General features: G+C 40.5%; 1 protein-coding gene across 2 annotated transcripts in view; it reads right to left on the reverse strand.

Annotated features, from left to right (window-relative positions):
* NSUN2 (NOP2/Sun RNA methyltransferase 2) overlaps positions 1-27,906 on the reverse strand; it is a 1,231,765-nt gene that overhangs the window by 1,152,662 nt on the left and 51,197 nt on the right. For both annotated transcript variants that reach the window (XM_044065403.1, XM_044065402.1), the window contains exons 3-5: positions 21,109-21,213; positions 5,153-5,258; positions 2,039-2,110 (exon numbers count right to left, since the gene is read on the reverse strand). In XM_044065403.1, coding sequence (XP_043921338.1) covers positions 2,039-2,110; positions 5,153-5,258; positions 21,109-21,213 — 283 coding nt within the window. The remainder of the gene's footprint in view (positions 1-2,038; positions 2,111-5,152; positions 5,259-21,108; positions 21,214-27,906) is intronic.

Raw genomic sequence — 27,906 nt, forward strand, 5'->3', positions numbered from 1 at the left:
CCTCCCCAAGACGCAAACATCTTACAAGAGAGTCTAACACAGACAAATGACTGGTACCAAAGCCATAGCTTAAAACTCAATTCCAAGAAATGCATTACAGTACCTTTTGGGAAGTCAGCTACCCCAGGAACTACATTTTCAATAAACCACCCCTAAAAGCAGACTCACTAGTCAGGAATCTGGGAACACATGTGGACAGTAACCTGGCCTACAGCCAACATGTGTCCAAGGCAGTAAGGAAATCCTTGCAAGTTGCTCAAATTATAAATAAGGGCATGGCATCTATGTCCAGGGAAGTCATTGTACCTCTATACTCGGCCCTCATCAGACCCATCATTGAGTATAATGCCTTCTTTGGTATGCACCTGACCAGACCCACACAGCAACTGCAATGTCTGCAAAGGTTCCTTGCAAAAAAGGATACAAGGCAGAAACACAATAAAAATGGTACAAAGCAAAACTCCTGTCTGGAAAACCTCATAAGAACATGTTAAACCACGATAGGAGACATTGTTCTTTGAAATTAGGGTGACAGTTTGATAATAATGACCTTTGAATTGAGAAGATGCAACATTTAATCAGTCAGTTGAAAACACATGCAGCTTTCAATTATCCATATAGTAAAAAAGAGAGAGAGACTACAGCATTGATGTGATTACAGCTAAAAAGAGTTACGGTTTCAGTACAAAATACATTTTTTTTTGATCAACAAACAAAAATATGAAACATTTCTTTCGAGAGAATTCAAGACATACACATGCCATTACCTTCAAGGACAGCAGCCCAATCTAACTGTTTTTATAGCTAATTGTACCATTAACACTTCCTGAAAATGTTACGAAAAAATGCTTTACAATGATGCATGATTTGCAGCTACCTTACCTTTATATGCAAAACAGGAAAAGAAAAACAAACAGTCAGCAACTAAGGGATTGTCCTTCGAAAAATGGTAAGGCATTAAGGGTTTAATTAAGGGGATATGGTAAGGCATTAAGGGTTTAAGTAAGGGGATATGAAAAAAAATGAAATTAAGTGCAAACCAGGCATCTTGCAATAAGACAGTCAAAGCAGACTTGGGGAAAAATACTGATGCTCTTATCCCACAACTTTGTTTACAAAAACTTATCCAGCAGGAAAAAATAAATATATATTTTTCTGGTTAGAAAACAGTGGAGTTAAAAAATGAAAACAGAAGTAACCACACTCTTGCTTGAACACTTAATACTTCAACTACGTAAAAAAGAATAGAGCCAATGGGGAAAATCCTACTAAAACAGCTGCATAAAAATAGAAAGTTGAGTCGCTAAGCTACTGGTAAACAAGGATGCTATCACATGGATGAGCATTTAGTTCTACTACTTTTCAAACTGATGAAAGAGTCCTAAAAAGTACACATCCTTTCAAAGGAAATATGAGAATCCGACAAGAACACAATGAGCAATGACTAACTCATAAAGATGAGGTGGATTTAATACAGCTGTTTATAGTCTTCTGGAATATTTTACTTTAGCACAGACTACCACTTTACTGGAGTAACACTTTCAATGTAATTACTTGCCTACAGAAGGAAGACTACCAGTGAATACCCATGTAATCAGAGTTCACTTCTCATCAAATCAGATAGAGAACCACAGTCAAAAATTTACGGCTGCCTCCTCATACAGAAATAATTAAAAAAAAAAGCTTGCTTTAAAACACACAGCTAAACATTATCAACTATTTAAAAAATTCCAAAGATTTCCTCACAGCATGGTAAAATCTCCTGGTTGGCAACAAATGCAATACCGTATTAGAGAAAAAAAAAAAACATAACACATTTTAAACAGTTTTAAAATCACTTAAGGAGAAAAGGTCATTCTAACCAAAGGCAAACATTGCTGACAGAAATTTTACAATCTGAAAAATATGTACAACCAAAATTAAAACAGCACAAAAACACTTGGGTTTCTAACAGCTACTTCAGATCTAGTTCTAAATGTATAGCCCAGTTAATTAAATGACTCTTATAAAGATTGCAAAAAACAGACTCAATACAAACCTTATGATGTGGTTCAATTTTAAGCAGCAGTGGGGGTATCATGCTGACAGCTTCTTGGCGACTTATGTTACCCTAAACAAATAAACATATGGCATGAATAAAATATTAAGTTATTTAGAAGTGCAGTGAATAAGATGTTCATTTGCAGAATGGCAGTCAGTACTTCATCAGGACATGACATTTTAATGAATCATTTAAACATGTGGATAAACGATTATTCCATGTTAGTATACATTTAATCCATGACAATTTTACTACAGAATTTGAAATGTGTTTACACGTTTACTCCACAGCTTAATAGCCATATAATTCTAAATTTTAAGGAATCACCATAGCAAGTCAAGTTCTCATTACACAACTTACCACAATATAGATATTGCTGCTGTTTACCTCAAGAGACTCTACCCTCTATGCTATGCTCAACTGTCTAGTAAATACTTGCTCTCTTTTTCAGTCATATAAGAGACAAAAGCTTACAAAACACTAACCAACAAAGAGTATTAAAAAAATAAATAAAATTAAGTTATTTCACCCATTTCTGAATACTTTAATAACAGTATACAATCTGCAGGAATCTGCCGCTTTTCGATTAGGCTTCCATATGGTTTCTCTGTCTCTAAATTTACTCCTTTTTTTAAAATTTAGACACATTTAAACATCACAGTCACAAATCACTACATTAATGTAACATATAATGAGCTCAACAAAGACTTGATTATGCAAAATATCCTAGTAATTAAAAACAGGATGCATACAAGCTTTCAGAATACTATATATATATATATATATATATATATATATATATATATATATATATATATATATATATATATATATTACACACACAAATAAATATACGTATGTATATATATGGATCTACCTCAGAAGACTGATAAACCAAAAGACTGAAAATTCAAAATACTGAATGATGGAATTTTCCCCTTCTCCACTGTTGTGCAATCTTGGAGCTGCTGTATATAGTTAGCAGGGGGTTTTGGGGGTGCAGCCTCCCCACATGAGGGGTGCAGGTTGGGCCTGCCCCCATTTAAAAATGTGTTCAGTATTTTGAATTTTCATACACACAAATAAATACTGGCATGTAATTTCTATATCTAAATGCACACAAATATTATACACACACCCATACACACCCACAAATATATATGTATACACAAACACGCACAAATATTTATATGCATAACATATAGATAAAGAAAGATATAGTCACATATAAATATACAAATAAAAGTACATAATGGGGTGTGTAGGTATATGTATGGTAGTAAAGAACCCATTACCTGCATTGTAAACACCCTAGCCAAATAAAACAAATGCGGGTGCAATGCTAAAATACCTACACCCTCTCTATAGAAGCTTAAGCACTGGTCAAAAACAGTCTAAGTGAAAAGCTACAATACATCACTACTAACTCAGCAAAACAACATTCGGCAAAACCAAACATCGCTTTGTCAAAATAATTTATCAACTGGAGCAAAAGTCTGTCTAAGCCAATAGGAATGTATATAATGCACTAAATGCAACCTTACTAAAGGGACTCTGGTACACCACATATATCACATTCAGGGATCCAGTCAAACTACTTTGAGAACACAAAGAAAAAAACAACAAATAAAATAAATGCCACAAAAACAACACCACATTTTAAGTACATTAATAGCAATGGTGACAGCATACAAAGGCAAAGCTGTGCCAGTGCAGCACCTGTGTCACAGCCTGATCAGCGATCTAAATGCAAGAAGTCTGGTATGGAGCAACAACCACCTATGATCAACTTTCCCACCCTACCAAGTAAGGGACTAGCAGAATTAGCCTACCAAGTAGAAGAGAATGCAGGGGACACAGGTGCAGAATAATCCAATATCATGGAACACACCCAATTGGGAAAACATGGCAATATAAGGAATATACAGTCATCTAGATAATCCCATACCTTTGCCCTTGACCTACATCAATGGCACAGTTGTCCACTAAACCAGGTAAATGACCCCTTAGCAGGTGACCATAATGTAAAGTTCATTTCTGTGCAAGACAGCAAGAGCAAGAAGACTAGACATGACAAAGCAGTTCATAATCAGAGGGATAGAACAAGTACTTAAACATACACAGCAACGTTTCCATTTATATCCTAGGTCAGTTGCAACATACTCTACCTTGTCAAATAGATATGCACGAAAAAATAAAGTTCTGCTTCAGAGAAAGGGTAGAAAATCTCACCCGTTAACTTAATATCAGCACTACAATACTCCACATATTTTGTACTTCATATAGAAACATTTTATTATACTTTTCATGCCAAACTAGCCTTACCCTCAAACGGAGCAGGGCCTTTTTCAAAAAGTTACAGTGAAAGAGAAAAAAGTAATTACAGAGACGCATCTTTCACCTACACACCAGTCAACAGGAGTACTACATTTCACAAATACAGGCATATAAAACACCTACAACATTAATAATCTATATACTTCAGACTACAGCAAAATCAATATCAGATAAGTAAACGGTCATTTTCTGTGGAGCAAATGAAGCCAAAGCCCCTCTCATCTACCTACAATCTTAATACGAAAAAGTCTAAATGTTACATTTTTAATATGCAAAACTTAAGATGCTTCAAAAGGGAAAGAAACAAAGAAAAAAATATATGAAGTGCCAATGTCTTGCACACAAAATGATCACAGCAGTAATGCTAATGTACATTGTGTTTTATTAAAGTACAAAAAAGAAAAGAAAGACATGGTCAACGCTGTGTTAGTGACAATGCCCAAACACCTCAGTGATTTGAAAAGCTCTCCAGACAGAGCTCCTCCCATCACAAAAAGGGACTACATGATCTGTTCACATCTTGCACTACCAGTGATAGAATCCAGGTGATTCTTCTACTCCCAAAAAACGAAGACAAAACAAAATTTAAACACAAACAAAAGATGACACCTGAACTACAAAGGACTACACTACCACCTGAAGAAAAGAAAAATCTTAAAATTATGCAGTAAAAATAAAAAAAAAAAACTTTTGGTAAATATAAAAGTCATATTACAGTTCAAGATTTCACATCTCCCAACAAACCACAAAAGTGTTTAGAATTAAAGCACTTACAGATTCTGTCTCACTAACTAGAAACTGGTGAAATTTTTCCAGCAGTGGTGATTTCCGTAAAATCTTCCTACTCATGTTGGTGTGCCATGCTAGTTCATCAGGATACCTGAAGAAAGAAAAAAAAAAAAAGTGATGCTCATGCTTAAATATTAACACATACTTATCCACAAACAATCTGTTCCAATGAATAAAAGCATCTTTCTCAGCCAGCTCCATGGCTCAGAGGGCTGAAGCCCAGAAAGTAACATGACCCACCCAATAAGAGACCTAGGCACTGGAGGACCCACCAGGACAAAAAGGAAGTGAGTGGCTAATACAGGCTCATCATTCAACCAAGTACAAAGAGGCAGGATACTGCACTATGAGGTCCTATTGGAGACGGTGCAAATCATGCCATTTATGGACAGGGGTACACACTTGGCCTTGCCAGCTGCGTTCATGCAGTAACCTTTGAGTACAGGCAAAAGCACACACATGCAAAGCAGAAAGGAAGAGAAATCAACAGAAAGTCACATGAAAAACTGATTATGCAAAAGGACTGAGTAACACTAGAGGCATACAAAATTAAATGACTGTATTCGTAAACAAGAAATGAGCAAGGACAATCCCTGCAGTCAGTCAACTGGTTGTCCGGTACTAGGGCAATAATCATCATGCAAAATAATTACACAAAGAAAAAGTACATAAAATAACTGAAAAATATCTGAGCACCTTCCACAGCTCACACTGGAAGAAGCAGAAAGTACAGTTGTGTACACTTAGCATAAATATAGATGTTTGAGTGTATTCACTGTTGCAGTTATCACATTTGGGTTATCCTGCCAGGGGTAGCCCTCAGTTAGCCCGAACACCAGAAGCTTAGTATTACTGCATAAGATGCGGTCACTCCAGGACTGACTTCAGGTCATCAGTGGTATACAATCGGGCAGCTGACACCATTATATCAGTTTTTCTTGCTCTAAATGTCAGGAGCCCACAACAGGGAGCAAAGTCATGGTGGAAGAACACCACCAGTAGAAAGTAAATACCAAAAATTCCTTGTAAGGGGGGAGAGAGAGACAAGGGGGATGGAGGGAGGGAAACCAGGATTGCAATAGTGAATACACTCGAACATCTACATTTATGTTAAGTGTATACAACTGTACTATGTTCTTCATGTTTCACGGTTGCAGTCATCACATCTGGGTTGATTCCCAAAGCTGTAGAAAAGGGTGGAGGCAGTTAAGACTGGGGGCTGGCTAGGATGACCTGCAGAACTGCGGTGGCAAAGCATGCCCTGGATTTGGAGAAGACAGGCAGGTGGTAATGCTTGGTGAAGGTATGAACAGATGTCCATGTTACAGCCTTCAGGATGTCCCTGGTAGGGACCCCTCTGAGAAAAGCTGCAGAAGTGGAGGTTGCTCTGGTAGAATGTGTCCTGACCCCCCTTTGGGGGTGGATTCCCTTGCTGTTTGTAGCAGAAATGGATGTAGTGTGCTATCCATGTGGAGATTGTTTGTTTGGACATGGCCTTGGCCCCTGCCGCTGCAGCAAAGCTGACTAGCAATTGATCAGTTTTTCTAAAAGATTTAGTCCTGTCCAGGTAGAATCTTAGCTGTTTGTGCACATCTAGAGAGTGCAGAATCCTTTCCCCCTTCTTTTCTGGATTAGGGAAAAAGGTGGGCAAATGAATGGATTGGTTTAAAGCCACACTGGACACCACTTTAGGCATGAAGGATAGGTTAGTCCCGAGGGAAGACTCTGTCAACATGAAAATTATGAAGGGCTCCACAGCCATAACTGCTTGTAGCTCTGATACTCCTCTAGCTGAAGTGATAGCCAGAAGCAAGGCCGTCTTCCAAGAGACAAATTTTAACTCTGCTGAAGCTGCAGGTTCAAAGGGAGGCAACACAAAGTTAATGTCCCAAGCTGGGGTAGGATGTCTTCTGGGTGACCTCAAGTTGTTAGCCCCTCTTAGGGGCTGTTTGATGAGAGGGTGTGAGAAAAGAGGTGGCTCTGTGCTGAAATGAGCAGAGATGGCTGAGACATGAATTTTAATAGAAGAGAAGGCTAGACCCCTGCGTAGTAGGTCTGCCAGGTAATCCAGGATGAGAGGTAGGGAGGGCTGTTCCGTTCCAGCTCCCTTAGCCTGGATCCAGGTGCAAAACCTTTTCCACTTGTCAGCATAGAATGTTCTAGTGCTAGGGTGTCTGGCCTCACGTAGAACATCTAGAACTTGTTTGTTTAGACTGGCAGCTTGAGGAGAGGTCCGAGAATAAGCCAGGCTGCTAGGTTGAGAGTCTGTAATTGGGGATGCATGAATTATCCATTCCTCTTGGTCAGAAGTGTTGGGATCTGAGGTAGGGGCCATGGTGGCAGGAGTGACAGGCTGCACAGCAGTGGGTACCAGTGCTGTCATAGCCAGTCTGGGGCAATCAGGATTGTCCTTGGTTTTTTCCTCTCTTATTTTGAAGAGTACCCTTGAAATGAGTGGTAGAGGGGGGGAATGCATAGACTGAGAGGTTTACCCACTTGAAGGATAGAGCATCCACTTTCCACGCCTTGCTGTGAAGTTTCCTGGTGAAGAATTTGTTGAGCTGATAATTGGAGTGGGAGGCAAAGAGGTTGACCTTTGGGGTGCCTCATTTCTGGGTTACAAGGGTGAAGGTTCTGTGGTCTAGCTGCCACTTGTGTGGATCTAGCAGGTTTCTGCTTAAGTTGTCTGCCAGAGAGTTTAGAGAGCCTGGCAGGAATTGTGCTAACAGGAGTAGCTGCATGGATGAGGCAGTGTGCCAAAGGGTCATGGCAAGCCTGCACAGAGGACAAGAGTGAGTCCCTCCCTGCTTGTTGATATACCACACCACTGTGGTGTTGTCGATTTTGATCAGTAAGGACCCCAAGGAGAGCAGCGGTCTGAAAGCGGTCAGGGCTTGCTGAACAGCCAACATCTCTTTTTGGCTGATGTATTTGATCTGGGCTCCATTGGCCCTGAATGCACCTGCCATCCAGGTGAACCCCCAGGCATAGTCTGATGAGTCTGTGTTGAGGGTCTGGGTGGCGTAGGGATGTGAGAAAGGAAGTCCCTTGTTGTGGTAGCATGCTGCTGCCCACCAAAGAAAATATTTCCTTAGACAAGGTATCATTGGTATAAAGGTTTCCAGGTCTTAAGAGTACCGACATCAAAGGCTTTTTAGGTACCATTGTAGTTTCCTCATATGCAGTCTGGCATATGGAATGAGTAGAATGCAAGAGGCCATGAACCCTAGAGCTTGCAGGATTTTCCTTGTGGATAACTGGGTCCTGGTGGCTGGTTGAGAGACATAGGCTATCAGGTAGGTTTGTTTTTCTGGAGTAAGGAATGCCATCTGGGATGCTGTGTCCTGGCTTGCTCCCAGGAATACAATTTTTTGTGTAGGGACTGGTTTGGATTTCTTTTCGTTGATAGTATACCCCAGGGAGGTCAGTAGGTCCTTTACAAAGGTCAGGTGCTGTAGCAGCTTTTCCCAACTGTCTGCCTGAATCAGGCAGTCATCTAAGTATGCCATGCGAGGTATATCTGAATATTTCTTTGCCTGCAAAAAGCAATGGCGGGAGCCAGACATTTTGTCAAAACTCTGGGAGCAGTGAATAAACCAAAGGGAAGCACAGAGAACTGAAAGTGTATTGATCCTGCCCCGAAACATAGGTATTTCCTGCATGACTCCCTGACTGGGATGTGTTGGTAGGCCTCTTTTAGGTCTAAGGTGGCTAACCAAGCATCCCTGGAAAGCATAAGTACAAGCTGTTGGAGGGTGACCATTTTGAATTTTGGCATCACCAGAAAGGTGCTTAGAATGGATAGATAGAGGATGGGGCGCCATGTGCCCACTTTTATGGGTATCAGGAAGAGTCTGGAGTAGAAACCTTGGCCTATCTGTTCTGCAGGAACATGCTCTATTGCCCTAATGGAGAGCAGGGAAAGGATTTGCTTTTTGGCCTCTGCCCCCTGGTTTGGGGAAAGATCCGAGAACCCTTTTGGGGTTGGCAGAGTGTGGAAATAAAATTTGTATTCCTGGGACACTATGTTGAGGACCCAGCGGTCGTTGGTAATGGTGGCCCAGTTGTTTGCGTGGAAGGAAAGTTTTCCTTCTAAGGGCACAAGCAGGTGGGCAGAGGGATGGGGTGGAAGTGAAACGTCATTGTGAGTTCTTCCCATAAGGGGGTGGTTTGCACTCCATGATTTTGAAGAGGAGGAACTCCATTGCTTAGAGCTCTGCATTCCCTGGGGATGTCTGGGGGGTCTGCTTCCCTTGGGTCTAGGCTGAGATGGCCTGGACGGGGCAGGAAAGGGACCAGTGCTTGGAGAGACAATGCCTACTGAACCTCGGTGGCTGGACCTGTAAGAAGTCTTTAACTGCCTGCATAGATTTAGCTTTTTCGTCCATCTTTTTAAGACCTCTTCTGCCTTGGTGCCAAACAAGTTGTCTTTGTGCAAGGGTGCATCCAATAATTTGAATTTGACATGGTCTGGCTAGGTCTGTTCCGTAAGAACTGGCACAATTTCAAGCCACCTAACAAAAATGAATTTCTTCCTCTCTTAGCTTCCATTACTACTGCCACATACAATTTTCATGCCATCTTACACTTGTACAACTCCAGTTAAACACCACTGCTTAGAGTACCTACTAATCTTGGAGTACTGTTGAAAAAGACTATATAAATCCTAGCAAGTGGGTTAGAAATTCCTATGCAAGGAGTACACTACCCTTAGTTTCTAACAAACATCATAAAAAACTTTACTGTTAAGTCAGCAAGAGATGGCTTTTAGCATCTGTTCATGCTTAACCTTAATCCTTCAAGTAACAATAAGGAGAAAAAAAAGCTTCCACGGAACAGAAGAGGATTAAATCAATGAACCCAACCTGTCACGCCAAAGCATACACCCACCCTCTAAAACTAATAATCAAAAGTTTACTGTGGTATGAAACAAACTGCAACAAATTTAAGATCCATTCAAAACTGCAGTGCCACAAGCCCACCTCATTTCATTTCCAGCTGCTCCACCTCTGAAATGGGAAAGGCATGCTGCATTAAAGGTATTGTGGAATAATCCAAACTCGCCAGAGCTATACAAAAAGCAATGCAAACAAATTAATCAATGTAATAAATATAAAAGAAGTTGGACTTCAATCATAAATAGTGATGAGGAAAAAGAAGAACAATGCTAAGGGGTACAGGACATTGAATCACATGGATGAATGTTCACCATTTTTGAAGATCAAGGAACAGAAGCACAAAGTAGCAAAAACGCATTCATCTTTTCTCCTTTCATTCTTCCTAATGCCCAGTGATGTACTTAGGCTAACATCGGGAACCTAAAATACAAACAGTTTTACACTGCATTGCTCGAGTATAAACATGCTGTAGTACATTACCATAAAAGTGGCTTCAGTATGTGTTTTATCCCTCAAGCCTTCATTCTCAGAAGCAACAATCAACCTGTCCTCCAACTACCCTACTGCAGCTAAAAATCATCCAACTATTTGTAGGTGCCTTACTATATTAAACTGTACAGTTTTATATGTGCATCAGAATCCCTATCTTAGCCGCACATCACCAAGGCATTCAGTCTCTGCTTTGCTTTTCTCCCATCCTCTCCTCCCTCATAGTACCTCTATCCCATCCTCCCTTACTTACTAAAGCCCAAGTATACACCATACTTTTTGCTCAGTTATAACCATAAGACTTTTCCCTTCATATTGCAAAGGTCTTTGCAAATTAAAGTAGACAATTTGCCATACAAGCCAAATGTTGGATCGCTGAGACCAACATATTTCTGTACTACCTACTTTAGTCTGTTAAACAATTTCTTTATGTATTTATTTTTCCTAATATAACCTAGTATCTAGTTGCTGAACGTTTGGTGCAAAGCTTGGGCTTACTGATTTTTTTTTGTCCACAATAATCCCTGGATTATAAGGTCTGCACTTACTTTACACAATGCAAGCATGCTGCTGGTTATGCAGCTGTAATTCCATTTATGATGGTCCCTTGTTTGATATCCTGCAGGTGAGTCATCGTACTACTTTTCTGCCTCACAGATACCTTCCCAGGTTAATACTATGTGGTAGGTGTATTTTCATCACTACCCTTTACTCTAGCAGTGATTTTTATCAGCCATATTCACCTGCTCGACAAATGGTACAACTCCCACAATGCCTTTGCCAAGTATAACAGCCTTCACCGGCATCTCACCATCTTTTCCCCTTCTTTCAGTCTTCCCAACACCCGGTGATGTACTTAGGCTAACAGCGGGAACCTAAAATACAAACAGTTTTAAATTACATTGCATCTACATTGCTTGCAATTCATTTTTGAACATTTCCTGGTGATAATAAAGAAATGTGATGATCTTGTACATTCTCATTCCAATGTTAAAGTACAAATTTCTTTAGTGCATGAATAGTGACTGTTTTCTGTTTACTCAACTGGGATAAAGCATATTTATGTTGTGATATTTAGAGTGCATTCTGCGGACTATTAGTTATGTTAATCGCTGACAATGCTCAAATGTTTTTAATTGTGGATAATCACATTACCAGTTGTACTAGCTACGAACAATTGCACTGCATTTTTTTCTAGTGATATTAGTCTGCTGAAAATGTATCTGTTTGTACAGCTACTATGATATTTGTTTTGTATTTTGAAGTATATAAAGTCCAGCTGTTAGCTACTAAATGTACTCTAGTGAAAAAGTTACAGTTGCTCAGGATTTCCGTCCTGCTGCTGCTTTCTCTAACCTGTTGTAATCCTCATCTAATTGCTAACGCACTATATTCATGTTTTGCACTTTATAAACTATAACCTACCCAAGCATATCTTCTCATTTTCCTTGTTGCCCCCCCCTTTTTCTTTTTTTTTTTTTTACAGGAGCATAAATGTGCTGCGCTACATAAACATAAAAGTGGTGCCTTCAGTATGCATTTTATCCCTCAAGCCTTCATTCTCACAAGCGCTTATCAACTTGTGCTCCTGCAGCTAAAATCATCCAACTATTTGTAGGTCTTACTATATTAAACTGCAGAGTTTTACATGTGCAATAGAATCTGTATCTTAGCCACACATCACAGAGGTGCTCAGACTTGCTTTGCTTTTCTCCCATCCTCTCCTCCCTCATAGTACCTCTATCCCATCCTCCCTTACTTACTAAAGCCCTAGTATACACCATACATTTTGCTCAGTTATAACATAAGACTTTTTCCCTTCATGTTGCAAAGGTCCTTGCACATTGTCCACTATACTTACTGTAGCTTGCCATAAAAGACAAATGTGGGATAACGAAGACCAACAAATTTCTGTACTACCCACTTTAGTCTGTTAAGCAATTTTGTTATGTATTTATTTTTCCTAATATAACTTAGTGTCTACCTGCTCAACATTTTGTGCAAAGCTTGGGCTTACTAATAGCTTTTAGGTCCACAATAATCCCTGGTTTTAAGGTCTGCCCATTCCGTTCACTACACTCACTCCTCTCTCCTACCCCCCCCGATTTCCACCCACCCCCACTACTCGTAGATTTAACTTAATCCCAAAAATCTAATCAGGACTCCATCACAAACATTCTACTCACCTGGTCACTATATCCCACAACCAATACCCTCCATACACCATCTTACTTACTCCTCCCCTTATATACCATTATACATACAAACACTAATCCACACTCCCCAGTTCAGACTAGCCAAACATTTTATTACTGTGCTCCAACTTCTACATTCATACACTACAATCATTATTGCGCTATATTTTCTCTACCCGTATACTTCTACCACCATCTTTACCTGCTATTTCTGTATTTTACTCCTTTATCCTTTACATGATGCCTACCACTCACATTCTGCTCATAACTCTACTCTTCCTTTTCTCTAAAATTACATCTTACCAGCAGCAACATTTTATAAGCCATCCTTCTCCAACTATCACTCTCTCTATACTACAACATATACCCACAGTCCACTTTCACATTTCATCAAGTTCAATATCACCAATGTCAAACTCCAAGTATAAATACATTCCTAAACCCATCCAACCCCGGCCCACATTCAAACAAATGAAACTCATACTTGGATACTCTAATTCACTAAAATAAATATCTTCAATTAAGCTCAGCGGCAACATTCACCCAAACCCAGGGCCCAACTTATACCCACTACAACCAAGTAAATCACCGCCCATAAACAATATTACTAGCAATAACTGCTCCCAGACAAAATCTGACCTATTACTACTAAACATGAATCAAAGAAGTCTGTCAAACAAAATACATGAACTGTATGTAGCCCTCTCCCTCTACTCTTCCCACATTGCCACCCAACAACCTGGCTTAAACCTGAAATATGTAACGATGAGATTCTTCCACAAGGCTAGGATATCCATAGACTAGATAGGCTTAACAAGTGTGGTGGAGTTGTAGTAATTCTTAATCATAACAGCAATGCACAACCCCCCCCCCACCCGCACCCAATAATGAGCCCATGTCAATTAAGGACATCCCACAGCTGATATCTACCTTTTCCCAAGAAACCATTATCGTGGGAGACTTCAATCTAGATTGGTCAACATGTACATCTGAAAACCCCACAAAATTTCATAAACCTCCATGGCTTCTCACAATTAATAAAACATCCAACTCTAGTAGATAAAATGTCAAATACATACTCAATTCTAGACTGGATCTTAACCAACAAACCCTCTCTTGCCAGTCAGGATGTCTTCCCGACAGCTTAAGAGAGACTATTTACCCACTTATCTCCTCTGGCAAAAAGCACACTCCCCCCAAAATATCAGCATTTAGAAAATACGTAACAAAAAACATTTCTCTTCTCAAAACTTCATACTAACCTTAAAACACTGATTGGTCCCCTCTCATATCCCTACCACTTGACAATGCAGTATCATTATTTTAATAATACTTCCCTGAGCATACGCAACAGTCAAGCCCCACTAACCGTAAGAACTAAAGCAAACGATGCCCCTGGTTAACAAGAGAGACGAGACTATTCAAATAACTACAGAAAATGCCTGGGCACATTACCTCTAACAAAAACTCAACAACTCTAAATATAATCTGCCAACTCAAAAAAAAAAAAAAAGATAAAATGATACAAAAAAAATGATATACAATTATCATACTACACAAGGGCACAACAGAAATACCAAAATAACCTCCTTAAATTCTGGGCAAGTATTAACCAGTTATTACTGCTAGGCCATTCTGCCACTGTAACTCCCTCTACCACAAATACACAAGAAAGCATTGCAACCCAATTTAACAACTATTTCACCAACTCCATCCTAAATCTTCCCAAAACAAATACTACTATCCCACTAAAAATCCCCATTGAATCTGAAAAAACGTTTAAATTTATAAAAACAGTACCACCTAGCTTAATAAGAAGAATGCTTTACAAACTAAAACCTACCACCCTTGCTGCTGACAATCTACCTGCAAACTACCTAAAGTTAGCAGCAGCAGCTATATCCTATCCAATATCAATACTTATTAATCGTTCCATAAATGAACTCAGTGTACCCACAATCTGGAAAACCTCCTATATAATACCACTACACAAAGGAGGGAACCAACACTGACCTTACTAATTATACACCTATCGCAATTATCTCACCCCAATCTAAGATCTTAGAAATATGCTTTCATTCACAACTCATGGCTCAACTAATCTCTCACAATCTCCTAACAAACACCCAGCATGGATTTTGACTTGGCACCACCACAGCACTATTAAGTTTTACAGACACCATTAACCACTTCAGAAACAATGGTCAGCTAGTCTCCTCAATATCCCTAGACATGTCCAAAGTTTACGACACAGTTTCCCACCAAAAACTTTTACAAGAACTCCTGTCTCTTAAACTAAGCCACTCTGCTCTTCAGTGATTCCATGATGACTTATCAGACCGACAACAAGCAGTGAACTGGCACAACGAATTCTCTCCTACATTACCCATAACACTGGGTGCACCACAAGGTTCAATCCTAGGTCCTCTCTTATTTAACATTTTTACAAATAAGCTCCATTCCACAACTGACTCGACTAAAATTATACAATATGCAGAGGACTCCACACTTATTTGTGCAGCACCCTCCCTCTCTGAACTCCACACACACACACAAAAAAAAAAAAAAAAAAAAAAAACTCTTTCACTGCTGTAGAATCCTGGCTTGCCAGCTCACAATTAATCCTCGATCCCAACAAAACAAACTAATGTTATTCATAAATAACAAACCCTCAAACCAACATTTACCTCAAACAACACAGATTGCACTAGTATCACACTCCAAACTTCTTTGTATCACAAATCGATAAACATCTGGCAACAGTCATTAAAAATGTTCACATTAAACTTGGCTCCCCTATATACAGCAAAATCCTATCTTACTGATTTCTCCAGGCAGTCTATTGCAAGTACACATTTATTATCTCCCCTCCTACATGCCTCTGCCATTTTCACCAACCTGAAGAAATTCTAAACATGAAGTATGCTATAATAAAAATGCCTGATTTGCTAATAACTCCCCATATAGAGAACAGCACTGTATGGCATTACAACAACTTAAATGGCTAGAACTATCCAACCTCCTTATACTTACCCAACTTACTATTGCCCACAAGACAATATATCAACCTGAAAAATGTCCACCTTTTCAAAACCTACCTACTAAAAATCCAAACACCAGACAACTCAGATATTCGGATAAGCTCCCTCTACAAGTAACTAGGTCTAACAGTTTCCACGGAGACTCTCTTTATTCCAGTTGTATCTCCAGAACATGGAACATGATCCCTCAGCCAATACTATCCACTGCCAACCCCCATATACTTAAAACTCTTCTCATGTCCAACCTAGCAAAATTATGGCTCTGCTCCTGTCTTAATCCTGGCTGAATAATATTGCTCATAGTACTCCTAATTTTTACCAGGCTAATCCTACACTTCATTACTTTCCTACCAAATGACCTTCATGTACTACTCATTCTCTCCCCATAATGATCTTAATCCTTTCTATTACAGAATACTTTTAAACACTTCCTTTGTCTAAATTAACACTAATCTTCTTTAAATAGTCTTACTTAACCCTCAAGCAATACTTGATAAGTCTACCTATTACTCTATGGCAACAATAAAAACTGTACTAAGTACAAAATGTTTTCTTTGTATGTAAAGCCTGCGTATGAATCAACCTAGGTTTGTAATCCTCTGTTTTACTTGTGCTACTACTATTTGTATTTCAACAGCAGGTACAAGTACGACTCAGTCATTGTCCACGCTGGTGTCAACGACCTGAGGGACATCGAGGAGCTCTCTGATTATGTAGCCCAGGCAGGTATGACCCTGACCTTGAGCAGTATCCTACCTTCACCTAGAATGATGCCACAATACAGTGATAAGATGATCAGCTTTAATAATTGGCTTAAATTCTGGTGTCATTCAATCCAATGTCTGTCTGCCGGAATGACATGCTGGACACTTGCACCTGTCACCGGCTCAAATTCTAAACCTACCACCCTAGAACACCAAAAAGAAAAAACTAAGGGTAATGCTGCTCAATGCCAGAAGTCTCAATCTCAAGATGCTTCTCAATATGGGGAACATCGATGTCTGTGCTGGGCCAGCAACCTGGTTCAAGGCTCCTGAGTGGACCCCGGCACTAACAGGTTGCACCTCATATCATGTGTCCATATTCATAAAGGACACCCACACCTCAAGGTTGGTGGAGACCATCCAGGTGCAATTAACCATAGGCAAGACTGCTCTGCAATTTGTAGCATGTTACAGGCCACCCTCTCAAACTCAGGAACCTCACATGGCCTTCCTGAAAACATTGGAGGATAAATGTATCTCCAAACACCATCATACTAGGTGACTTCAACTACCCTAATATAGACTGGGAACACTACTCAAGCCCTAACACTCTAACCCAAAGATTCCTGGAGTTCATAAACTCAAATGCCATGGAACAACTAGTGACCACCCCCACAAGAGGAGAAAACATACTTGATCTGATCATCATCAACATGGGATCAAAATGTTCATCACTGGTGAGATCAGATCAGACCACAGTGAAAAACTGTGGTAAACATTACTCAAACCGCTGAATCACTTACAAATGCCTTCTACCAGCACCTACAGGACTGCATGGATCAGGCAATCCCAAACAAAACTAAGACTCTCTGTACCAAAGGCAAGCGTCCAGTCTGGTGGACCCCAGCCATAAACAAGCTCTACAACAAAAGGAGGAAGCTACTACAAAATAGAGCAAAATCCTTGAAAGGTAAGACACCTTTGATCATTATAAGTAAAAACTAAGAGCTCTCATAAAATCATCCAAGGCAAATTTTGAGAGAAAAAAGGACTCTAAAGAGAATCATAAGGCCTTCTTTAGCTATGTTAGAAACCTAGGAGGAAACTCCCAGATATGCTCAGAATTAGTTCAAAATGATGTGAAAATTACTGAACCTACACACACACAACATACTGGCTGACAGGTTCAGTGCAAACTTCTCTCCCCCCCCCAAAAGGAGAGATATCTATTCCAGAGGATTGTAGCCCCCAAACATCTCAGGTGAGAACTGCCCTCACTAAGGCAAAAACACAGCATCCATGGCACCGGATGGTGTCAATTAAACCCACAGTTAGGACAGCTGTTTAATCTTAGCCTCACCTCAGGATACGTACCCAAGGAGTGGCTGCCTCCACAGACCCTGGAAATTACCGCCCCATTAGCTTGACAAGCCTTATCTGCAAAGCCATGGAGAGGATCATAATGGAACTCATAAATAAAGACGTAGGGAACTTGCAGACTTTGGATCCAACCCAGTTTGGCTTTGTCAAAGGCAGATCCTGCCTCTTAAACTTGGTTGACTTTTGAGACTGTCACCAAGGCCATTGAGGAGGAAAGGCAGTCCATACAGCCTACCTCGACCTGGCAAAGGCCTTGACACAATACCCCACTCAGGTATCATCAAAAACTCATCAGCTTGAATGTAAACCCATACATCACAAGATGGGTTGCAAACTGGCTAAGTGACAGAACCCACAGGGTCAGAGTTGCTGGAGCCATGTCAGACTCAAAGCCTGTCACAAGTGGTGTCCCACAGGGCTCAGTCCTGGGTCCACTCTTGTTCGGCATCTACTTTTCTGAAGTACAAGCAAACACAGGAGGGTTATGGCTGACAAAGTTTGCAGATGACTGCAAACAAAACACATCTGACACAGATATCCTCCAGAAGGGCCTCACAGAAATGGATAACTGGTGCCAGAGCCATGGCCTGAAGTTAAACGCCAAAAATGCATAGTCATACCGGGAAAAACAAGGTTACCCCTAGCTACCATATAGGTGGCAATCCACTGAGCACAGAAAAAGTCATCAGGGATCTGGGGACCCAGGTTGACAGTGACACTCATGTTGCTAAAGTAGTTAGGAAAACCTTCTATATCGCCCACCTGATCATGAAGGGATTCACATCTAGATCAAGGGAGGTCTGTACTCATCACTCATTAGACCTATGATTGAGTACAATGCCCCATTCGTAATGTATCTGACCAGACACCTGCTGCAGCTTGAAAGGCCCCAAAAGTTCCTCACCAAAAGGATAAAGGGTCTCAAAAATATGTCTTATGCTGCCAGACTGAAAGAACTCCAGCTCTATTCAGTCTCATACCGCTTGCTCAGAGGTGACCTGTGCCTGACATATAAGGCCATGTCAAACCCAGATTTGATGAATATGCTTCACCTCAAAAATCTAGATCCCTCAGAACCACAAGAGGGGGGAGACTAAACCTTGACACGGTTATAAATAGAACGTGCTGGAGGGACAGATTCATCACCCAGAGACTCCCTATGCTGTGGAACAAAATCCCGGTACATGTGAGGCAGAGCACCTCTCCGGCCTTGTTCAAGAGGAATCTTGACCAATGGATGGGAGATTGCAGATATACCCCAGGGATTACTTCAGTGTCACTGCTTGACAGAGGCACAGCAAAATGATAGGCATAGTTTTTATTCAAACTAAAGGGGTGGCGAAAGCCACATAACTATGGGCTAGGCTTATAAATGCCCTTGGGCAGATAGCCTAGTATGAACCTATGAACCTATGAATAATGTCTGTATATTTTACTATGACACAGCTAAGTTTCTGTGCAACTTGGGGCTCCCCCCCCTCCCAGGCCTCCACTGAAAAAGGGTTAACTACCCAGCTGGGCTATCTCTGTAAACAAATGTAAAAACAAATAAATAAAAATAAAATTTAGAAAGCCACATGCAATACACTAGGCAAGATGATATGAAAGGAGAAAGGGGCAGAAAATGGTAGCAGCAGAAATAAACTGGGAGAACAGAAAAGTGGAGTTATGAGACACATGCACCACATACACGTGATGAAGAGTCTATCACCAGGCTGTAAAGACTAAAGGAGGGTAGTTAAAAAAGCAAGAATAAAAGGAGGAAGGGGTAAGGAAAGGAGGCTGCAACACATTAGCAAAACCTATGATGCGACACAAGCAGCCACAGCAGATCTGACTTTCCATTCAGAATGCTCAACATGAATCGCAGAAAGAATAAAAGTGCGACAACAGACAGAGTCTAGACAAGTGCCCCAGGTACAATTTATGCCAAACAAGTAAAAAAACTAAATGTCTTTCGGCTTTTCCCGGTTAGGGGTCGCCACAGCGGAACTCCGGTCTGCTAATGACTAGCAGTGGATTTTTACGGTGCCAAGGTGCCAGCCTGACACCCAACATTCAAAGAAGGCACACCCAATCATGCATGCACATACCTGCATGTCTTTAAGCGTCACTCTACCAAGGAGAGGACATGCAGACTCCACACAGAATGTGCTCAAGCCGAGAATCGAACTGGAGAACCTCTTGCTGTGAGGCAACAACACTAACCGCTGCACCACTGCGCCCTGCTACAGTTAAACTAAAAGTCCTGGAGCACTTAGAGAGTAGAAGTCATTCTCCAACAAGCCAAGCAGCACAGCATTTCCATCAAATACGTAACAGGAATGTACAACAATGAAGAGACTTGGTTCCGCATAAAAAGCAAATTTATTTTTCATGTTGGTGTCTCTTATCAAATATGCCAAAGGGAAGACTAGCTTATTTTTAAATTTGACATTTCAGGCCAGATGGTACAAATAATGAACTATTAATGAAGTGTTTACTGTGATTTTTAAATATATGTATTTTACTGGAAGGAGTATTATAAGAATGAAATTTAGAAACATTTCAATATATGAATCTATTTCGGTATTCATATTTTCAATTTTCCCCGATTTACTCAGACAATAGTTAATACTGCAACTGGCTATGCTGCAGGACTCCTTTACCTATTCATCTGTTTATTTACTTATCCAGGTATTAAACTTCAATATGTTTTCTATTTATTATTCATTTGTGCAGGAGGCTTACCAAGAGAGTAAAGTATTAAGGTCACACGACTTATTTGAACTCAACTACCTTATGTATGAATATAATTTTTATCATTGGTTTTATAACCAAAAAAGCTCAGCTGAGGCACTAACTGCATCTTCTAGTCATTTTGCATTTATTTTTTGGGGGGCAAAAAGTGTTCTTTTATTTTTGTAATCAGCTTTTGTTTTATATATAAAAAAGCTGAGCTGGACTGGCTAGAAACTAGGAAAATATGTCCTCCATCAGGCAGACAGAATTAACAGATGATCCTCTGTACTTGGAAAGGATAATCTGAAAAAAAGTTTTGGAAGTTGGCCAGCTGTTGCATCCTTATCAGGTTATAACACATACTGCTAAGGCTAGTACAGCAGTGATCAATAAGAGAGTCTATACACATTTCATGCATTCCACTACACTCCTTGCACTCTGCTAGTTCCCTACAGTAAACAAAATCTGACATTTCCCAATGCAACAAATAATCAATAAATGTGGTTACCCTACCAACTAAGAGGCTGTGGTGCTTCAATCTTCTGTCCATCCACTTCAAGGTCTTGGAGCTCTTGGAAATATTTCATCTTCAGGCAGTGCAGAATTTCTTTGGCATGGCTAGTAATAACAAAACAATTTTTATTAGCAAAAATCAAAATATAGCCAGTAAAATGAGTCTCAGAACATACAAAATGATGGCAAGCGGCTGCTGAACATTTCCTCACGTCTTTCTGGAATATGCGGACAATTAAAGTTACTCAAGGCAAAATGATTATACTTCCACTTCTTTAGGCCAGAGTCTGAAGCCTTAACTATGACTACAATGACCCAATATTAACAGCTGCTCGGGCACTGGAGATATTGGCAAGAGGAAGGTGGGAATGAACAACTAGCACTAGCTCGCCTATCCTGGGTGAATGGCAGTAGTCTGGCTCACTGAAGAGGTGGACAGGTCCATGAGCCCCATCAAGCCAAGCTATAGCAGCCTTCATTAGGCTATAACGTAAAGGGCACACTTGCACAGTAAGGCATGCAGGCCTTCATTTTTGCAGCTTTCAGGTTGGCTGCCAGTACAGGATTAGGAGGGGCATAAGCAAAAACCTCTGATGGTTGCTTTGATGTCTGCCTCAGAGACCAGTCCTCACCCTGTAGGGAATCAATGGATCAGTTAATTGCAGAAAGATTTTTTTGACAGAGAAATGAGAATGAAAAACACCCTTGGGGGGGGGGGACAGATTAAACTACCTATTACCCCCAAAAAATGACAGCAATACCTCCATGGGTGATACTGACATTTATTTATTTATTTATTTCACATTTGTTTACCGGGGTGTTCCAACTCGGTCTACAGAACCAGTTTTCAGCAGAGGCCCAGGAAGAAAAGCTCCACATACAGTACAAATACAGTATAATCAAATACAACAAAAATTACATTAGAAATAGTATACAAAAAATAAACTGAATGAACAAACTGCTGCAAGATGTTGCAGTATATTACTACACATCTGGACAATTCTATACAGTCAAAACAATACAGACAATAATAGTCACTCACCATACATGATGTAGATAGTGTCCAAAAAATAGTACGTAGGTAGTGCAATGTGTGACACTGACTGTTACAGCACATGCAAAATATAATGTTAGTTTCAGTCAGGAAAATAGCAGCCAGAAATTTAGTGATGCAGATAGATAATGAGAGAGTTAAGAATAGAAGCAATAAACCCAGAGCAGTAGCTTAAGGATATGTTATATAAGCAGAGAAGGAGTTAGAAGAGCCTTAGGATCTTGGAGTCTTGTGAGGGATTGAAATGTGACAGAAGAGGAAGACCCGAGCATTTGGCAGGCTTTATGCAGGAGCACAGTCATGTATTTTTTAAATGATTTTTTTAAAGAGGCTTTGAAATGGGTTAGGCCATGCACAGACCTGGTAGTGAATTCCAAAGTATAGAAGCAGAGTATGAATACAGAGAGTGACCAGGTTTTCTTGTGGGTTTTGAGATAGCCAGGAGATTTTTGTCATCTGATCGCAGGGATGGATTTGGTGTGCAAGGTGTGACTTGACTGGCTAGTGCAGGGCAGGCAGAGAAGGCTTGAAAATAAGGCTGTGCAAGGTGGATAGCTGAATAAAGGAAAGCTGGTTGAGGAGTTCAAGCCAGTTTAATTCTAGGAGTGGTTTACAGTGGTGTGTGTGACACTGAGAGAGCTTGTGGCTAACTTTGCAACTTTGTTGTAGCACTGTTCCAACTTGCTTAGGGTAGAATTTTGTAAATTAATTGAGACAGGGGCACCATAAAGGGAAGTAAAAATGTTTTTGCAAGGGTAGTTTTGGTTGCTGCAGTAAAGAAATGGGTTAGTTTCTACACAGGTGTCCCAGTTTTTGATGAGTTTTCTTTACATTTTGCTGTATATGGGGCGTCAAATGAAAGCTTGTCAATGTGAACACCTAGAAGTTTGGTTTCCTGCACTATTTCTATGACAGTGTTGTTAGATGCAAGGATGTTGAAATGATCAGCAACAGGGGAGGTGTATTTTGGATGAAAGAGTACTAGTTGTGTCTTGCTTGGATTAAGAAAGAGTTGGGCATTTCTTAGCCAGGATTCGACTGCAGTAAAGGACTGTAGTGTTTGAAAGTAGTTCTGATAGTGATTGAGCAGTGCAGATTATGGTGGAATCAGCGTACTGAATGAGGTTCCCAGGGTGAGAGGCAGTATGAGGGTTGTTTGTGAATATGTTGAAGAGAAGAGGTTCTAGGATGGAGCCTTGGGGGACTCCAGTAGGGTTGTGGTGAAAGGGTGAGAGTTCATTGGACCATTTCACTGCTTGTTTACGATCCTTGAGGTAGCTCTGAAACCATTTTACTGTGTTATGCGAGAAGCCCACGTTAGACAGTGTGTTCAAAAGTAAGGGGTGAGACACTGTGTCAAAGGCCTTGGAGAGATCAAGGAATACTGAGACTGTATAGCATCCTGCATCTCTCGCCTTGTTCTTGGTGTCTGTAAAAGATAATAGGGCTGTAGCTGTGCTGTCGCTAGGTCGGAAGCCATGTTGGGTTTTGGTTAAAAAAATGTTTTGCAATAGATATTGCATTACCTGCTGATGGATACTGCTCTCGAAAATTTTGGATATGAGTGACAAGATGGATATAGGATAGAAATTGAATGGATCAAGAGAGTTGCCACCTTTGTGGATGGGGGTAATGTCAGATTGTTTCCGTAAGGCGGGTATCTCTGATTCAGATAAAGACTTATAGGATACTGATTGGGTAGGTGGCCAGTTTGAGGTAATATGGGGGGGGGGGGGTTGTCAGCTGAGGTAGAGCAGGGTTTTAGTTTTTGATGGTGTCAGTGGGTATGAGCTGAAATGAGAATGGGGTTTGTATAACATTTTGTTGAATGGGGGGGTTAGTAATGACAGGGTAAGAAGCAATGGATGGCCTGGGGTTGGTGTGTGAATAGGTTGAAAGGTGAGGGGGGGGGGTCCAGACTTGGGGTGTTAGTAGGTCCAAAATTGATTTTATGAAGTGTTTGTTAAAGTTTTCGGCTATTTGTGATGGAGGAGTATCAGGTGATAGGGTGTGCTCTCCATTTCTTCCTGGGTTAAGTACAGAAGATATGGCGTGCTAAATTTTACTGGAGTTGATTTTATGCTGGAGTTGAAACTGGGAATAGGACTTCTTATCTCTGTTGATTAGTTGTCACTTTATGTAGTGTTTTGAAATCAACATGATTTTGTTCATTTTTGTTTTGTTTCCAGGTTGACCAGGCTAGGTCCCTTTGCTTCATTAGGTGTTTACATTCCTTAGAGAGCCATGGTGCTGCGTTCTTTTCATATGAATGGGAGCTAGTGTATTAAGTATGTGAAGGAAGGTAGTGCAGCATCATTAGGGGGTAGTTGTTTAAGGGGTGCCCGGTCTATTTCCTGTAGGAGAAGGGGTGCCCGGTCTATTTCCTGTAGGAGATTGTTGAATTTATGCTAACAAAAATTGGTTGAGTTCCTAACTGATTTTACAGTGTGTACTCTTAGTTGTTGGGAGTTTGTTCTAAGGGAATAAGCTGGTAGATGATAGCTCAGGAACTAGACAAGTGTACCAGAAGATTGGCAGGGTGGGGATACTACAATCCAGTCTAAGGTGGTTTGGCAGGTAAGATCTTTGCTGTATCTTGGAGCATTGATAAGCTGAGAAAAAAAACACACAGATTTATACTATTTGTGGGAGAGGCAAAAGCTATGGTTTGCCAAACTATATTTACATCTCCTAAGCCTACTGTTTCAAGGTTTACTGTTTGGGATGTCCAGGATAAAATATTTTCCAACACTGGTATATTGTTACCTGGTGGGAAACATTTTACTATTATTAGTACTTCAGCATTGGAAAAGATGGGTATATTACTGGTGTAGGGTGTGATGTTGAGTGGAGAGGGGATACAGAAGTGCTATCCTCCCCCCCTTTTTTTAGACCCATCTCTTCTGGTTTTTGCAAAGTTTGGAGGTATTACTTCTGAGTCTTTTACATTGGGATGTAGCCATGTTTCAGTAAGGACTAGTATGTCAGGTTTATTTTGATCAATCCAGGCATGCAGTGGGGTTTTATTACATACACTGCTAAGGTTAAGAGTAAGTATGTTTAAATCTTTGGAGTTACTCTTGTGGTTAGATTAGAGGGTGGGCCAGGGTTAGGATACATGTCTCCGTATTTGAGTAGATAGGTAATTAGGAATGTGTACCATGAGAAGTCTTTTTTATGCCTAGGTGAGGCTACTGGTGTCAAGCGTGGTTTCATAGAAGTGAGGAGGCCAGTTTGTGGCTTGAATAAAATGTGAGGGTATAGGGGAAAAGCTGAGAGGAGATACGCGAGAAGCTGTGTTGTTCATTGGGGAAGAGGGTTAGAGGAGGATGAGGTGTATTGGTGTGTGGAGGTATGCACATATATAGCTGTAGTGAGGTTAAGAATTAAGAGTAAAGAGGCTCGGCAAGTTAGGAGGTACATGTCAACTGTGATGGTGGGTTTTAAGTTAGGAGGTACATGTCAACTGTGATAGTGGGTCTAAACATAGTAAAAGTGCAATTTGTGTGTTTGAATGTAGTATCAGGTGTAAATAGAGATTCTTATGTGATGTGTGTGCAGTTGCAGGTAAGGTTGGAAATGTTTTGACAATGTGGTTAGGTGTTTTACCTTGCAGTTTGTGATAAGGATGGGTGGGGGAGATGTGATTGGTCATTAGTAAAATTATGGTGCAATGCTAGTTTGTGTGCATAGTGGAAGAGAAAGTGGTAAGCCTGGAGTTGATGCAAAATAGTTTGAGGTGGTGAGTGTATTGTGATGGTACAGTAGAGTAAGATGCAAAAAATTATAGAAGAGGCCATGTGAATTCAAGGTGATGGATGTAAGGGAGAGCAAAGAAGTTTGGCTAAATAAAAAGGTGTGCATGAAATGTGGGTGTGGACAAGGTAGAGATTGTATTCAACTGGATTACAGGAATAAGGGGGGAGTGGTTTACTTACGATAAGAGTAGAGGTGCTGGGGAGGGTGGGATATGGGGGAAGGGGAGCGGAGCGAACAGAGTGGGAAGAACCCCACAGATGGCTTACCACCATAAACAATCAGTGAGGTAGGATGCTCATGGATACAAAGATAAGGTATCTGAACTCTAAATACTTGTCTCGAGTCACAGCATCTAATTTTATAGTTATGGGCTTTTCAATGTCTTTCCAGGGACATATTACACTGATAAGAGTGAAATATGCTGAAGTGTTCATGTAGCTTCACCTTCAGAAGTAAAAGGCCTGTGAGTGTGGGTGAGTAAGTGTAGGTGGGGATATCCTTCCAACAGATTTAAACACTACAAAACAATACACACTAGACTTAACAAATTTAGTTATTAGTTTGACTCTTGGAGATTGCCTTACATAGGTTTAACTTGATCATTTGTTGCTTGTGAACTTTTGCCAACTGCAGGTGAAATTCAGCTGTGCAAGTTCTTTAGGCAGTGTGATATGATAAGTCTGACTACTGCTGCTGCTGCAGAAGTTACATATGCTTGTTTCACTTTTTGTAGAGTGAAGCAGCTGGATGGAGAGAAAACACTTGGGACATGGGGTAGTGAAATGCTCTTAAGTACATGCTCTTCTTTCGGCTTTTCCCAGTTAGGGGTCGCCACAGCGGAACTCCGGTCCGCTAATGATTGGCAGTAGATTTTTACAGTGCCGAGGTGCCAGCTCGACACCCAACCTTCAACGGAGGCACGCCCATTCACACGTCTTTCGAATGCCACTCGACCGCAGGGAGGACATGCAGACTCCACACAGAAGGTGCTCCAGCCGAGAATCGAACAGGAGAACCTCTTACTGTGAGGCGACAATGCTACCATTGCGGCTTTTACACTCTTTTATGCGAGAAAAACAAATGGAAAAAAAGAGTACAAAAATTATCACAAAGCTAGAAATAAAAGCTTTGCAAAACTCAAAATCTGCAGTGCCCAATGCACTTTAGTATCCCAAAAAATTCCATATACTAGTTTATGCACAGAGGAGAAAAAGACCTTATATAAATTCAAAGTTTAATAATTATTTAGAAAGAATGCTATACACATGTGGGCTGTCACCTCATCAGTGCCAAAACCAAAACTACAGAACATGCTGGTGAGCCTTGACATTGGCCCCAGTAAAATAAGCTCAAATGGCAAGTCTCATCACAGATGCCGTTGTCAGGTTTGGGGGTGGCCATGCAGCTAACACTGGCTTATCTATCTTACAGAGAGAAAAATAGTTAGGCCCACTACAACAGCATAATCTGGCTACTACGCCAGCAAACTTATGCAAAAGCATGGTCAGAAACAGTGTGTAGAACCACTCAGTGAGCAAGACAGCACAGTAAGCTACTTACTATGACATGGCTCACAAACTACAAAAGAAACATGATAGGATAGAAAATACAATAAAAATGTTGGTAACAACCACCCTATACCCGACTCTGCTCTACTACCTGCCTTAGGCAGGCAGAGTAAGGGACAATGGACAATTCAAAGTCTATCTTCAACTCCCAGGACCTGTACTGCCACTTTTATTGCATTTGTTTACAGGGATAGTCTGAAAGGGCAGAAAATAAGGTGTCTTTTTTCAAGAGGAGGCCCAGGAAGAAAAGCTCCACAACATAATACACAAGCAGAAGACATAATAATACATTATACACAGTCCATAGTTATTACAATCCATCAAATAGTAGTCATCATTTACATTTGTTTACCGGAGTAGTACATTGATCTCATTGGACCATTTGTAGGCAAAGTCCTGGTGTTTAGTTACAAAACA

The sequence above is a fragment of the Protopterus annectens genome, chromosome 3.part0 (genome assembly GCF_019279795.1).
Source record: "Protopterus annectens isolate FY-2018-M chromosome 3.part0, PAN1.0, whole genome shotgun sequence".
Lineage (NCBI taxonomy): Eukaryota > Metazoa > Chordata > Ceratodontiformes > Protopteridae > Protopterus > Protopterus annectens.